The 16,794-nt window shown below is 38.2% G+C and overlaps 1 protein-coding gene across 10 annotated transcripts in view; it reads left to right on the forward strand.

Moving 5' to 3' along the window:
* Nucleotides 1-16,794, forward strand: part of FAT3 (FAT atypical cadherin 3) — a 404,213-nt gene that overhangs the window by 290,115 nt on the left and 97,304 nt on the right. For 8 of the 10 annotated variants that reach the window (XR_007630830.1, XM_050331683.1, XM_050331681.1 and 5 more), the window contains exons 5-7: nt 8,308-8,622; nt 10,575-10,785; nt 11,216-11,284. Coding sequence is in view for 9 of the 10 variants with exons in the window: in XM_050331683.1 (XP_050187640.1) it covers nt 8,308-8,622; nt 10,575-10,785; nt 11,216-11,284 (595 nt within the window). In the remaining variant the exon portion in view is untranslated. The remainder of the gene's footprint in view (nt 1-8,307; nt 8,623-10,574; nt 10,786-11,215; nt 11,285-16,794) is intronic. The other 2 variants (XM_050331686.1, XM_050331689.1) reach the window with 1 other exon arrangement.

Here is a 16,794-nt window from a genome sequence, read left to right on the forward strand (position 1 = left end):
ATTACAATCTTCTTACCGCAAGAAAAGCAAAATTCACAAATGGCTGAAGTAGATATTCAGGTATGAATTACGTTAAAATTGACATAGAGAGTAGTACTAACATTAAACTGCTAAAATATCTTGATTTGCATGCTCTATGTTATTTAATGCTACTTGAAGTGAAATATTCTGACTTTGCCTACTCATTTTCTGTTCATGAAACTCTCTGATTGTAATCTTCACTATCAGCTGGAGCTAAACAGCTTCTTCAAAGTTTCCTGTGAAGATCAATAGGCAGCTTTTATCTTCTTTCTCATTTAGGGGCTATGTGGGTAGTTAAAGTTCTATTTAGTGATAGATTGTTCCAAAACACTGGAACAAGGGGGTTTCATATGCCTAAAAAAATATATTTTAAAGCAATTGCATATCAGTCTTTATCTCGTTTGTAAAGTGTCAGTCTGAAGGTGGGTATATGTCCTGGGGCCAGATGTTATCAGGAGACAATTTGAAGTGCATTCTTCTGCTTTCCAGTTTTTTCTTTGTTTTACATATATATAGTGAGACTCATTATTGGAGCCTCATGAGCAGAGAGAGGAAACTCATTATGTACTCAAAAGAACTTTACAGTTGTTATTTGGAGGCTGAGGTTGATATTGTTACTATGATCATCTCAAATTTTCCAATCTTCTACTTGCAAACTTTCCAAACTGTTCAACATGGGATATGATACGTGCAGTTTCAAGCACTGCTTCTGATGATAGTGTTATCACCTAGAAGGTCAGGAAAAGTCCTAGCTTCTTCTTGCCAGATGATTTCTGCTGAATCATAAGTGACTACACACTACAGTTAGGCAGTAAAGATTTTGTGTATTTAACTCCACCAGTGGAAGTAAGAGGCACATTTGGACTCCTGGAAAGTGACTGTTTTAGAGTCACTTCTGGACAAAGTTTAATCTGTAATTTGTCAAAAGCAAATTATAAGAGGTTGACATTCCTGAGGACTACAGTTTTCTTTTTACTTAGTGAAAAGAAGGGAAAGATACTTTCTGAGATTTCCTGGAGGAGTTTCCTTTAACACATGGCAGGCTTGCTCTGTTGTCCTGGGAATGTAGTGGAGTAATGGCTGGTTCTGCACTTAGCATGTATTGATTGAAGAACACTGTAAATAAAGCCTGATGCACAAAGGTTGCCGGGATCTCCAGACTGTAATGAACTTCAAAAGCAATGCCTGTGGAAAATTGCTATTTTTCTTTTCGAGAGTCACTGTCAAGAGCTATACAGATCCTTCAATCCTTATTTCTATTGCTACTAAAGCTAAAATATAAGTATTCACTTTCTTTTGAGAGACTTGTTTATTGTGTCTGTTTTCAAAAAGCTTGTAGAATAATGTATGACACAGGATAAATTTAGTAGAGGTGGTAGTAGCATTTTTGGACTTTTAAGTCACCCATTCTGATATTTCACTCTGCCAAGTCCTTTGATTACCATCTATTCGTCTCAGTACTGTGAGTCTGACAAAAGTTAAGATTTGAAGGCTCTAAGGCTTTCTTTCAGTACACTCTTCTAATATTTAGGTTTGTAAATACTACAGGGAGTATTTAACTCCAAATGAAAAAGCCTTCCTTCCTTCCTTTCTTCCTGTCTTTTGGCAATATAGTGCTGAAATTACCTGATGTCATCATTAATTCTCAAATGGTTTAACAGACCATTATGCATCGTTTTCTAGCTTGAATGTGGCTGGAAGCCATTGACATTCTTAATCAGACACCCAGAGTGTTTATGTCAGTAATAATCTCTGTTTAAAATGTACTCTAAACTATTTATTTCTCATACCTGACCTGAGTGAATGTATTATTTTTTTAATGTATGAAAACACAGTGTTCCCAGATTAGCACATTGTAAAGGAAATAGGGAAAGATGGATGATATTGATATGATTGGAACTCTTTTGTACAAGACGTGTTTAAGTAATACGTCTTTTGGGACAGCACCACATTCTATTAGAATAAGTGAAATAAGCACTGACCACTTCTTTTCCACAGCTGCCAAATAAAGGTTTAGAGAGAGAAGGCATCTAGTTTGCTACATCTAACTCAGTAATTCTGTTGAAATAAAAAAAAAAAGCCTGAAAAAAACTCCTGTTCTATATATCTTTGAGCTACACTGCCTTCACTTTGCAGCGACAGTATGATACGTAGTTCAGTAACAGCACACATTTCAGAAAAAATATTTCCTTGTAAGAATTTAGCCACAAATGTAGTCTGTCTCTGAAGTAGGCAGAGGTAGTAATTCAGTGCATTTAACTTTAAAGTTCTATGCATCCTTTGATGAGCTCTCCTTATAATCTTTTATTTTTCTTACTTGGGCTGAATTCCAGAGACTTACAATAGGTATTGCAGCTCATCTTAGCGTTGGCAGAAGAAACAAACCCATTAGTCACTATAACAGCAGGGGTATGTCTCAGCTCTCCAGCTCACTTTGATCATTTTTCTGTCTTCAGTAACTCAACTAGATTCTCTTTTCTAAGGTTTTCTGAAGCAAAATTAGCATTTCTGGTTGGGGGAAGGGAGAGACTTTTACCTGAAAACCTCATTATGCACACACCTTTCGTGAGGCGCAAGCATCTCAGCTTACTTTTTTTTTTTTTTTTTGCATTAAGCAGTTATCACACGAACAAAAATAAACAGACAAATATGACATCTTCAGCATTTTGCAATGCTAATGACAGTAATGTGGCAGTTCCTTAAACTTAAAAATTGGGTAGGCTGAGTACTTCCTCCTGCCAAAGAATGATGTGGAAGAAGATTCTTGTTCTTCTGAGGCTTGATAATTCACATTAAACACCTGCTGATTGTCTTGTTGTACTTGTTGAAATAAGAGCCCTGCTAGCTACTCCCTCCAGCTGAGTTAATTATCTTGGAAGTCATGAGCTTTTGTTAATGAGACTCAATATAGTACTTCTAATTCAGGAGTGTGGTCCTGACAGTTGTATTTGTATTCTGAAAAGATTTAAGAACTACACCTTCTACAATTAAATGTTACAGTTCAATTCATAGGAGAAATTACTGTCTCAAGGGCAAATTACTTTTGTCACCATTGTTGAGGTCTGCTAGACTGATGCTGTGTTTTAGCCAACACTTTCACAGTAGATGTCTCCTCCATGCCTTCTCCATGGTCATAAAAAGAAGAAATTCTCATATGTAACATTCCATCTGTTGTATGTTAACAGTCAGTGTTGACCTGTGTTTTCACCGAGAAGATCCAATGCTATGGAAATCTCTTTGTAGTTTATATGTAGACTTGAACATAAATATGAATATCTCTTAGTCCTGTAGAATGGAGAAGATTGTTCTGGGAGGTATTCAAAAACACCTGAAAGACAGTGCAGTCATTGGCCACAACAAGCAGGGCTTCATGAGAAGAAAGTCCTGCTTATCAAACCTTGTTTCCTTTTATGACAAGATAACCTACCTAGCTGATCAAGGGAAGACAGTTGATGTAATATTTTTGGATGTCAGTAAAGCTTTTGATACTATCTCTCACAGGATCCTCCTGGACAAGATGTCCAGCACACAGCTGGATAAACACATTGTGTGGTGGGTAAACATTTGGCTCATGGGCCGAGCACAGAGGGTGATAGTGAATGGGGTGACATCAGACTGGTGACCTGTCACTAGTGGAGCTCCATCTTGGGCCCTGTGCTCTTCAACATCTTCATAAATGACTTGGATGCAGGACTGGAAGGGATACTGAGCATATTTGCAGATGATGCAAAACTTGGAGGAGCTACTGACTCCCTCGAAGGCAGTGAGGCCCTACAGAGAGATCCGAGAAATTAGAGGACTGGGCAACCACTACCCATATGAAGTTCAACAAGGGAAGGTGCCGGATTCTGCACCTGGGGTGGGGCAATCCTGGATGTACATACAGACTGGGGAATGACATGCTGGAAAGCAGTGACACTGAAAGGGACCTGGGGAGCTGATGGCAAGTTAACTATGAGTCAGCAGTGCCCTGACAGCCAGGAGGGCCAACTGTGTCCTGGGGAACAGAGAAGAGGAGACTGAGGAGAGTCCTCATTTCAGTCTACAACTTCCTTGTGAGGCGAAGAGGAGGGGCAGGCACTGATCTCTTCTCTGTGGTGACCAGGGACAAGATGTGAGGGAATGGCCTGAAGTTGTGTCAGGAGAGGTTTAGATTGCATATTAGAAAAAGGTTCTTCATCCAGAGGGTGGTTGGGCACTGGAACAGGCTACCCAGTAAGTGGTCCCAGCACCAAGCCTGACAGTTCAAGAGGCGTTTGGATGAGACTCTCAGGCACATGGTGTGACTCTTCAGGATGGTCCTATGCAGGGCTAACACTTGAACTCAGTAATCATTGTGGGTCCCTTCCAAGTCAGCAGATTCTATGATTCTGTAGGAAAGGGTGTGGTAATGTCTGTGGACCAAACCTGTTGAAGTAGGTCCTGCAGAAGAAGTGGAAATTGTTTTACTTGGATTTTGAAAATTCTGTTGTTACATTGAATTTGTCATACTCTGCAGAAGGAGATATTTTTGTGCATTTTTCTAAAAAAAACCCATGTCTGAGGTAAGAAGAGGGCATTTGAGGAGACCTTGTCCTAGTCCATTTAGCTGAAGGAAACATTGTAAGGGATGTATAAATGTTCTTACTCTACTGAAGAAATTTCCAGGTAACCAATACCTATGTGTGTATTGGCTGATGTATTTCAGTAAAGGCAATGGGTAAATGTAAATTCCTGACAGAAAGTGCTAATTTTCTGAAGAAAACTGTAGTGGAACTGTCTGTATGTTGTGAGAAAACAGCAGTGATGCTTAGGATTTCCCCATGAAAGTGGGACAAAAGGTCATATTATTCTCGTTGTCTGTTGCATTCAGACCTTATTAAATATGTCATCACATGCCTTTTAAGACATTCCACCCTTGTTGAATGGATCAACCCTTTGTATAATTGATCATAGATTCCAAATTCAGCTGCTTTTGAGGCCATATACCAGCTTTGGGAGGTCGTATCCTCTGTTTAGGCTGCCTTGACACAGCATGAGCAGCAGTATCTAACCAGAAGGGCAGAGGGGACAGTAGCTGGCTGGTTCATCTCAGCTTGCACATGGTTAAGGAGCAACTTGCTTGTCTGCAGCAGTTGTATCTGGATACCAGACTCTACACGTAGCCTGGACGTGTTCAGCATTTAGGAAGGCACATGCTGACTAAGCAGCTATTCCTCATCTCCTCTGGAAAAGCCATAATTTTGGTCCTTACCATTTTCCCATCTTGATTACTGTGAGATTCACCTCTTGTTTGGTTTTTGATGGCATATCTTGACAAACATATATTGAGACAGTCTGTCATTCACCTTTTTTTCTGTTTTTTCCCCTGTCGTGCTATCTGCAGGTTTCTAAACAAAACAACCTCACTGGCCCTAAATTACAGCTTCTCTCCTGCAAGCTCTCCTGTGTCTTGCACATCTGCCTTTCACATTTCCAGAGACACCAGCTGTGAATTAGCTTTTGTATCTTTGTCCTATGAACATCCCAAGCTCCCTCCTCTCCCTGGTTACTTTTCATTGTAATTTTCAGCTGTTTAAGGGTTTTGCTGGAAACTATGGTAATGTTTGAATCAAAATTGCCTTGGTTAGAGGGGCCCCTAAATGCTGGTGTGATACTGTGTCCTGATGGAAATGGTATTTGCAGAGCAGTGTGCTGAACGACCCTTCTGGTCCTCCTCGTTTTTGTCTGGGAACAATTTTTGAACTGGTAGCAACTTATTGGTTTGTTTTAATGTGTTGTCATGGTGTTTTTATTCTGCAGGGTAGAGGAAATTTTTGCAGTTCTCTTACCTTGTTTATGGCTTGAACCTGAATAGCCAGGCTGGAGTCAGGCTGATTGGATCAGAGAAAAGGGGTCAGTTGGGGTGCAGATTTACAGTTAGGGAAATAATCACACCACTGGTGTGAGGGAGGCTTTATTAATTAATTTACATGCCTGCAAAAGAAGAATTTCAGCTCCAGTGTCTGGCACTCAGAGCTTTTTGAGTGGAGCTGCATCCAGTCATTTTAAAAAGTTTTGAGTATCCCCCAGAGAAAAAGGCTTAGCTGGTACCTAACATTTTCCTCTCCAGGGATGTAAAGTTTTAGCCTGAGTAGAACTGACTAACTTCAGGCCTTCTATGTTAATTTTTGTAATGAACTGACATTTTGTTTATAGCCATTGCTATTTTCTCTTAGCTGTAAGGGAATATTTTCAGTGCAACTTTTTTGTTATTGAATAGATTTCCCTCAAGTTTGGGTTTACAAAAACATATAAATGCACACATGTATTTACTGCCACAACACCATATTAGTAAAGATTTTGGCAGTAACCTAACAAACTGTGAGACTTTACTGGTGAGACAGAAGAATGCTTCATTTCTTGAGCAGTCTCTTGAGTTAAGTAGCTTTTTCTCATCATAGTTGCTTGACTGTTTATACCACTGTGGTTATCAGAGATTTTATTATTGTTATGGGTTATAAACTCTTTATCTCTCTCACACATCTTTTTTGTAGATTGCTGATAGCAGGTTGCAGAAAATGCCTATTTTTAAAAAATGCTGTATGATGTGTTTAGAGAACAAGAGTTTCCGGAATCTTGCCAGTATTTTTTAATGCAAGAACATTACCCCCTAAAAAAGCATTTTGTTGACATTTTTTGAATTTGGATTAGTGTGTCTCTGATTCTTTCTATGCAGTACAGCCTGTACTGCTTGGCGTCACTGATTGTTTTCTCTGTGGAGAAATCCCAAAAAAGGTTTTTGTTTGTTAACCTGTGCTCTGGCCAAGAGCTTGGCCAGTTGCACCAGAGTAGAACAGAAATAGACAGGATCAACCTCTATGTGGGACAAAAGTTATGTATCCTGAAAGCTTTTAATAGGAGACCTGGCAGAACTGGCTTTTTGTTTACTGCAGGAGCACTGACATTCTCCCAAAGTGGTGAAGAGACTAAAGTCCCTGGTGGTTTGGCTCTCACCAAGTGGAAAGGTGGATTCACAGCCATGTGTGCAGCCTTTCAAAATTTTAAATGCTATTCAGTGGAGTTAAATGCAGGAAATGGAAAATGTCTTTTACCTTTCCTATAGAAAATAACAAGTTTTCTGCTGATTTCAGCGTTATATCAGAATTACCCGAAGTTTAGACTTGTATACGCAAGGATGGGACAATGCCAAAGGACATTATTCACAGAAAACTTTGCTTTGCCTACAGATTGAATATCAGGACTATTAGATTTTCAAGGGAACATAGAAATTTTTTAGGAAAAATAAAACATGAGGAAGTTAACCAGCAAACCAATCAATGTGTGATGATCGGTATGAGCAGGAAAGGGTGTGTTATATCTTGGCTCACTATCATAAAAAATTGCTACTGTGGGATTTGGCATGGTAGCATATGTAACTGAAAATGAAATTTGAACTTCTTTCATGCTAACAGAAATAAGTTTCTGCCTTATTTCTTTCTCATTAAAAAATGCAATCGAAATATTGAGAGAAAAGTTTGAAACATTGATTTCATTTTGAAGGCATATTATTAAATCTCTTGAGGGCTTGTTGATCTTGAATCATTTCATTTTCACAGTGTTTCAGATTGAAAATTATTAGTAATTCTGTTTAAGTTGCAGCTAAATTACTAATTAACTTTCATCTCAAAGATTTTATTTCTTACATGTTTCTGGCAGCACAGTGCACTCTTTACAAAATGCAGCAGAATTTTTTTGTTACCTGCCTCTCTGTGCTTCTTAAAATCATATAAAGCAGGTTTGGAATTAATGAGCTGTCACATCTCGGATAATGAATGAAAAGAACTGACAGAAATTCTTTTGTTAGTTAAGAAATTCCAAATAATTAATGGGAAAAAAATGATAGAGGTTCTTTTAGGATTTAAGAAGAAATACATCTTTCAAATTGTTTCCATAACTGAAGAAACTTTAGAATATTTTTGCAAAAAAAGCAGGGACCCTGCTTAATGGGTTAATTCCAGTTCTCCCTTCTGAGATAAACTTGCAGAATTTGAGATATATGTTTTGAGAAATAGCTTCCTGGAGTGCACGTTCCCCATTCCAGATTCATCTCAAAAGTAAGAAATTTTCTGGATTTTGCTATTGTGGGCAAACTTGAATTAAGAACTTGGCACATTTATAGTGAACATGTTTCACATACATAGTAGAGTTTGTAAACTACAGTGCAGATTAGATTTGGGGAGGGCAAGGTATTTCTTTATGTTTTATTTCTAATTTATGAAGTCCTGTTGTAAGCTATTCAGAATAACCTCTACTGCTGTTTTTCAGGTAACTGTCTCAGATGGGGGCACATCTCCCAGGCAGTCCTCCGTTTGGGTGGTGGTCCAGGTTCTGGATGAGAATGATAACAAACCACAGTTTCCAGAGAAAGTCTATCAGGTCAAGCTGCCAGAGCGGGACCGTAAGAAAAGAGGGGAGCCAATCTACAGAGCTTTTGCTTTTGACAAAGACGAAGGCCCTAATGCAGAAATCTCATACAGCATTGTGGATGGAAATGATGATGGGAAGTTCTTTATTGATCCCAAAACAGGGATGGTTTCTTCCAGAAAGCAGTTCACAGCAGGGAGTTATGACATCTTAACAGTAAGTGCTTTTTCACTGACATACAAACCCATGATTTGACTGACTTTGTTTTTAGAAATAGGCCCTCCTGTATAAAGCGTGATATATGACTGTTTTTACTGTATGACCTATATGTAAGATCTGACTTATTAAGATCTGACGAATTAAGAAATACAGGATTCATATACAACTACTGCCAAAAAATTGAGTCTGAGAGATCGCTCATACTATTGCAGGTAGTGAACTACTCTCAGAGTGTTAAGACAACTTGTTGACATATGCCATTTCCTTGAATACACAGAAATGAAGAGCAAGCACTTGTCTGCTTGCAAAGTTGTATCGTTATGGAGTGGGCAGATACAGCTATGAATGGGTGTTAATTTTTTATGTGGACACAGTTGTACTGTCTCAATTTGGTGGCTTCACCCAAGAGAGGAGGAGTACTGTGTACTCTGTGTTTTGGTACCCTTCTCAACATATTAAACTCTTTAAGTATGGCAGCAATTTCAGCTAAAAGGCATCTTCATCAACATTCCTTCAAACTACGTAGTCAAAGTCAAAGAAAGGGAAAATACAGTATAGTGGGGTTGATATAAAGCAGTATAAGACTGGAATGAACACTCTACAGAAGTCAGCCAATGCGTTGTAGTTAAGGAGTTGGAAAAAATTGTCAGAGGTCCGTGGTCTGACGACCCATAGTAAAGGATCTGATGTCTCTTACAGTAGCAGGTCTCTGTTGGGATACCTTCATAAAGTTGGAAACTGTGTTAGGCAAATGAATAAATAACAAAATATTGAGAAATACTTAGCATCAGAGTAGAGCAGCCTTTGAGTGAGTGAGTACTTTCCCCTCTGGAGAGCTTGAAGTCATATCTGAGATCTGACCCTTATTATAATACAACAACTGAAGATTTTCTACCTTGAAAATGGTCATCACGCACCTTTTTCCTAAGGGCTCACCTGCCTAGAATGGAGCAGGGTGGTGAGTGTTAGCATCAAACCCACTTAAGATATTTCCAGAGGAAGGCATAGGGTAAAGTATTTCAGAAAAAAAAATTTCTCATTTTTAACAGGTATAGTAACAACATAATTACACCTGTGGTCCTATATAGCCAGAAACATTTCCTTTAGTTTTAAAAGAAAAGCCCTTTGGTTAATATTGATGTTATCCTCCTAAGCACCCATTTTGTAACCTGCATTCATCCTTCTCTTAAGCCCAATGTTTGTTGCTGCTCATCTTGTCTTTGCTGTGCTAAATCCATAAAGCATGCCATGCAAATATCAAGTCTATTCATCTTTCTAGAGGACTTCATAATAAAAAGAATTAGCACCAAGCATAGCAACTCCTAATGAAAGAGAGGAGAAATAATATAAAATAAAATATGGCAATATTTTAAATTAGATTTGTTATGGAGAGTGGGGGAAATGACCTGAAACTTATTTAACTCAATTAAAGATCCTGAGGAAAGCAATATAAGGAATTATATAAAATAAAAAATAACTAGTCTTATCTGCAACACAGATGCCATTTAAAAGCAATCAGACATGCTCTGGGTGAGCATGTTTTGCAAATGCATGGTCTCACAAAGGGTCATTATAAAGCTTACAGCTTTGATGCAAGAAGGAGCTGGGTTAAAATGAAATTGGAGAGGAAGACTGGTTCTGGAGAGGAGGAGCTATGTGGGAAGCACTTGAATTGCATCTCCATACACCAGCGGCCATACACCAGCATTTCTAAAACAAAACATTTCCATTTAAAATCATTTGTTACAGTTAATATTAAAGTGTAATTTAAAAAAAAAAAAAAGTGAGACTGGAGAAATAAGTGCTTATCTTCCTCCTTTTTTCATGGGATTTTACATATAGGATTACAAAGGCCATTTTCCAAGAAGTTATCATCATGCAATAGAATTAGGTCTGAACTGTCAAGGTGGGATGCTCAGCCTGAGCCCTCTTTTCTTTGTACCTGCCAGATAAAAGCAGTGGACAATGGCCGGCCCCAAAAATCTTCAACTGCTCGTCTCCATATTGAGTGGATAAAAAAACCTGCGCCCTCACCCATGCCCCTGACTTTTGATGAACCCTTTTACAACTTCACCATCATGGAAAGTGATAAAGTGACAGAGATTGTCGGGGTGGTCTCAGTGCAGCCATCTAACATCCCTCTCTGGTTTGATATTGTCGGTAAGTTGGGAGCCAGTGGTGTGAGGAGGATGCTTCAGAAGTAAAGCATATGGATGTGTGGTTTTGAGAACGAGAAAACTAACCATGAAATGGTCCCCCCAAATTAAATCCACTTTTGTAATGGTGAAATGAAAATGCTATTTTAATATAGTGATAACAATAATAATATTATTATTCCTGCTTTTGTTATGACTTCTTAGCTAAGCTGAAAAAAGAGCGCTGTATGGCTGAATTGTTTTTTTTTTCATACTATGTTATTTACTGCAATCTTAATGTTGTCTGTCATTTAAATTCTATTGTCATACTTTGCTAATCTCATTTCTAAATGTATTTATGGTACTTAGACTTGCTGTCCCTCATTTCTCTCTTTCTTCACCTTTTTTTCTGCATTCTGTTCTTTTTTTTCTGCTTCCGACTGCCCTGCTTCAAGGTGGCAAGCATGCTCGAGAGATGTTCTATATTCTACAGACAGCTTGTGGGCAGAACTGTTCAACAGAAGGTACCCTTAGTGCAAACACATTTGCTAAAATACAACTATCCAGGCTGCCTTTTATTTTTGCAAGTTTTTTGAGACAATTTATATTACATCTTTCATAAGTGCCTGTGACAGGATGTGATGCGACACATGGTTGTGCTGCATTTCTTTCTATGACAGCTTTTACCATATTTGTGTCCAATTATTATCATTTTATTCACGGATTTTCCACAGTTTATCACAAATAATTAATTCAAACTTTTCACAGTCCAGTGCCATCCATTTAACTGTGAAACAGAATGGAATGCCTCAACATATGGGTTACAAATGGAGCCACCAAAAGTTTGTCTTGAATGCAAGCTGAAACAGAGAAATGTGTTTTGATGTGAGATTTCAACCACAAAATTGCCTTACATCAAATTCCTTATAAAAATAGGAAGGGATAAATATCCTTAGCAAAATAGAGGGGAAGCCATAAAACTCTTAAAATCACAGGGAAATGCCACTAGCTGCCAAAGCGACAAGGAGTAAAGGGTCTTGGTTGCAGTAGAGAAATGTGAGTCAATGTTCCTAAGCATTTCTTTCCCACTTCTGCTGCTAATTTGGTTGTGTCATTTAAAGTAACTCATTTAACATCTCCAAAGTGAGAATTTCCCCTGCTAAGTTACTTTGCCTCTTAATATTTGCAGATGCTTGTATGTAATGTTTGTATATCCTTGGATGTAGAAGAGCACCTGTGCACAAAGTGGTGTTATTTAAATGTATTTAAAGCAAATACTATATGAAAGATTAGAAAAACAAAAAGCCTCTGCTACAGATTTAGCGGAAAGTGTGCATCAGCAATCTTGATTTACAGGGATTGAGCATGGCGCTCATTTCAGCAGAGCTATTTGCAAATGGCTTTAGCCAACAGGAAGGACAGGGACCACAAGAGAAAGGGTCTGTCAGAGTTGTTTTCATCCACCCTTTATAGCCAATTTGTACAGATGAAAGACAGAAGCAGCAACATTTCCTCTTTGAATTTGTAGCACGGTTTCTGATGTGCCAACCATATTAAAATTAAACCCAAAGCTATTATCGTGTTCTAGGGTTCCTGCTAGTCCCTGGGGAAAGACAGCATATGTTTCCTACAGTTTTCCTTCCATTCCCTCAGTTGCTTCAGTATACTATATGCAGTTTGTTAGCTAGTGTTTACATTTCCATTCCCTTCTCACTAACCCTTATTTTCATCCCAGGAGAAATACATCTTTTTTGATGTTATTGACACCTTTTTTCCTATTGGAACCTTTTACTGGACTCCTTTTGGTCCTTTCCATGGCAACTTCAACTCTCTTTAAAATGCTGTATCTGTTAAGTCCTCAGAGAAGCCTCTGCTCTCCTGCTGCATTCTTTTACATTATTAGAGTCTCTTGCAATCAAGCAACACCTTATAATATTTTTTTTTTCTGAACAAACAGAGATTATAGGGAGAACATTATAAAATTTAAACCTTTAATTTGTCACTTAATAGGAATAGCCAACAGTCCTGGGCATGCAGAAGGCCTTGTTGTTCCAGACACTTGGCATACAAGGTGCAAAGATAAAATTCACCCTGAGAGCAGAACACTGTGTATTTAGATTATCTTTGCTGCTGTTAGTTAGTGTCAGTATCAAAAAACACTTTTTCTCATTGTTCCTCAGTAGCAGCATGTGTGTGTGTGTGTGTGTGTGTGTGTGTGTGTGAAATGTTGACACTTTCCTTTTTGGGGAACATTGAGGTCTAGATCTGAAAAGCCCAATGAAAGACATGGGATATTAGAATTTAACTGTCATGTATGGAAAGCTGTATAGGACTGCTGATGCAAGAGATAGTTTCTGTGCTGCTGTAAAATCTAGACCTGATCCTGCTCCATCTGGTATTTTGTGATTCAGAACCTCTGTGCATAGTTCACTGTAATGTCAACAAAAACCCTGAAGGCTTTTGTAGAGGCACGGTTTAATATAGAGTTTGCAGCTTGACCTTTATCTTTATGACCTTTTCAAACTAAATGGGCATTGGAATTCCAGAGGATCTCTTTTTTAATGTATAACATGCACTTTCTCCCAGCTAAAGAAAAAGAGGAAGGAGGGCAGATGAAGATTGGCTATATAGTATTCTGTCTGCCTAACTTTGCACCTAAATTATATACACTTTAAGAAACTGTTTTAAGTTTTTGAGTTAATCAGCTCCAAGAGAGAAAGATGCCTTGTAGGCAGGGAGGTCATCTTCCCTTTGTGGACTAGAGAGGGACAGGATGCTTAGCTTTTTTTTTTTTGTTAGTTTAATTGGCAATAGTTGAGATGTCATACCTGTTTTCTGTTTTCAGATTGCATTCAACGCCATTCTCAGTTCATGCAAATCCCGCAATGTGAAAGCCATAAACATAGGTTGTTTCAATTGTGTTAAATTTATTCAGTCATTTATGAGAGGCTAATTTTCAATGGGAACTCCAAGATAAGTCAGAGACCTTTATTTCTCCCACGTAAATTGATCCTTATCTGTCTTTCCCTTTGTTAGTGGTGGGAATGGTGTGATGACTACTTTGACCCTGGAGCTAGGCTGCATGGTGCTAGTTTTTGCTTAAGTAGCATGTTGCACAACATCTCTCTGGTTTTCCAAACAGTCCTCCCTCTATCTTTCCTTTTTGCCTCAGCCTGTGCCTTTGTAAGGGCAGCCAAACTTTGAAAGCACATCAGAACTTTTTACCAAGGGTGCTTAAATGGCGATAATTTTAATATCTATTAATTTTAGTTAATTGTCCATTTAATTCACAGTGCTGCAAATTGTCTTTAATGTCAAACACATGTAGCTCCCTAGCTTCCTTTGAATAATCCTCTGCAAGAAGTATCTAAAATATCTTTCTGCTTTCTTTTCTGCTTTTTATGCCCTTGCTTTCAGCTTCTTAGCAGCAAACTCAAGGCTTTGATTCTCTTTACAGTAGTTTTATCTGAAAATTCAGTCTGAATTGCTTTCTTCTTCTTAGCATGATATAGCACATAGAAGAATAATATTTGCATGTCATATTACTAATATTTACTATGATTAACAAAATCGATAGATGATTTTTTTTTTCTTGAGGCAGTTATTAAGTTTATTACATCTTCTTTAAAAACAAAAGAAATTAAAATTTTGGCTTTGCTGATTTTTCTGAAAATCCTAGAGGTACTTCAGACTCACCTCTGATTTCAGGGTGAATTAGTTTTCTGTGTGTTTTCTCTAATTCTCTGCTCTGAGCAATGTGAGAATTGTAACAATTGGCCCAGTTTATCATTGCTGTTCTTGCTGTTAGCTTACTTTGGGACAAGACAAGTAAGAATCTTCTCTGGCCTGAGAAAATTTGGTTTAGGTGACTATTCTCTAAATTAGATCATCTCCTGTATTTCTCTTCTTGTCCACTTGTCCATTGTGGCATGGTAAGCCAAATGAGACTTGTGTGAGGATCTCAGTATATCCTGGCTCTATTAAGTTATAACATGAAGTATATATGTTGTTTGCTGTCTACCAATGAGGAAGACTCCTGCCAGGTTTTAGCTTGTATTTGATTTGGGGATGTCCTTCAGAGTTCAGTGTGATCCATCTTTGCATCTAAGACTGAACAAGTCATTCTCCACAGTCATCAGATATGTCTGAGATTTGTATTCAGTCCCACTCTTCTGGATCATTCCACTGGGACAGATTGAAAAAAGTCCTCAGATGGGACTCATTTGCTCACAAGTCCTCCATCTTTTCTTCTCAGAGGAGAAAATAATTTCTCACAATAGCATGATCCCATCTTCAACTGCGTATCAGGAGCTGATAGAAATACTGGGAGTCTCAGCATCTTCCCAATAATGAACCACATTTAGGAAAAGAACTACCAAAAAAATTAATTGCTTGCAGCAAAATACAGTATCAGCAGAATATGTTTGAAAATTAAAAAACCTCAGCATTGAAATTCGAAAGGACTGAGATGCAGAGCCCACGTTCTGTGGGAATGTGGGACCTGCATTGTATCTTGCCTTAGGAAAATTCTCTAGCTGACCTCTAGAAATCCCTTCTAAAAGGTCAGGACATTTTCTTTGGCCTGTCCATTGCACCTCTCTTGTCAGTTTTGCAAGGTACAGTGGTTTGGGGATTTTTAGATATCTTTTTTATTAAAAGGAAAATTAATTCTTTTTAAAGCACATAGGACTTTTGTCAGAAGGAAAAATATGCTCACAGTGACTATGAAACCAAGAAATAAGCTAAGAATGAGGGTAACACTCCAGACTCAGCTAGAAAATATAACTACCTCTGTACCAAGAACACAAGCTATTGTCTGTTGGCTCAATTTTAAGAGATCTCCTTCTTAAGTGTCCTACACTCGCAGTTAAATTTAAAATTGTGTCTGTTCTAGAAATCTGTAGTGAGGGCCAGCTAATAAGATCTTTTGTACCTGGGGCTATTTCTATAGCTGTCTGGATAACAGCTGGAATTGGAAAATCCAATGTTATGCTTTCACATAATATAAAAAATTACTAGTTCTAAAAATTTATTGCTTCCAGGGCTTATGCAAGAGCATTGAGATCAATGTCAAGAAAGTAAGGGTGTAAATCATCTCACTTAACTTTAGGTGTCCAAAGTGTAGACATAACTATCTGTGCTAGGTGACTTCGGGTATCTTAACAGTCAGTTAGAGAGAAAAAGTGCTTTCTGCATGAATTTTTATCATCTCACCATGATAAGTCTTCTCATCCAAAGATGGCATTGCAAGTAGATGTGGACTTTTCATGAAGCCCTACTCTAATGACTTCAGTCTAATCAGAGTATATTAAGGGAAGTCTTTAATCTGTATTGAAGGTATATCAGCATTACATTTTAGCCTGCAATGGTATTACAGACAACAGCTAATCCACATCTCTCTGGGGTTACTCAGTGTTAAAATGCTTTCCCAGGACATCCTGTCTAGCAAACTTGCCAGTTCCATCATTCTGCCTTCTTTGTCACTGATTTTCCAAAAGTGCCTGAGGAACTCTCAATGTATTATCTTCATTTGAAATATTTCTTTCCTAATGCTATTGCAGGCACACTAGCAAAGACAACTTCTACATGTTTGGTATCTGAAAGCAGGGTTTAGTGGACAATGAGAAGGAAAGCATGTGCCATGGAAAATGGAATAAGTAATGAAAATTCACATTAATGAAACTGAGCAGCTGAACAAAATGCCATCATCTTTAGCCGTCTTTCATCCAAAGATTGTGATCAAAGAAAATGTTAAATGGCCAATAGTAAAACTGGCAAAATTGATACTGTGGGAGCTTATGGCACTGCAGATGAGCTCACTTCAAAAGAGTGGTGGAGACACGGCAGCATGCTTTCAAAAACCAGTCTCAAGTACCCCAAAGCCGTCACCTCCCAGGGTCTCAGCCCTTCAACTTCAATGTGGGCAGCTTTGGAAGAAAGTGGTTTTATGGTTTCCCAGCTGCAAGGGTTTTTAAGAGAAGATTCCTGTTTGTTTTTACACAAGAACGTTACCTGTCTCTTCATGCAACTCCAG

Source organism: Myiozetetes cayanensis, unplaced genomic scaffold, assembly GCF_022539395.1.
Source record: "Myiozetetes cayanensis isolate MyiCay16 unplaced genomic scaffold, myiCay2020 scf5-8, whole genome shotgun sequence".
Lineage (NCBI taxonomy): Eukaryota > Metazoa > Chordata > Aves > Passeriformes > Tyrannidae > Myiozetetes > Myiozetetes cayanensis.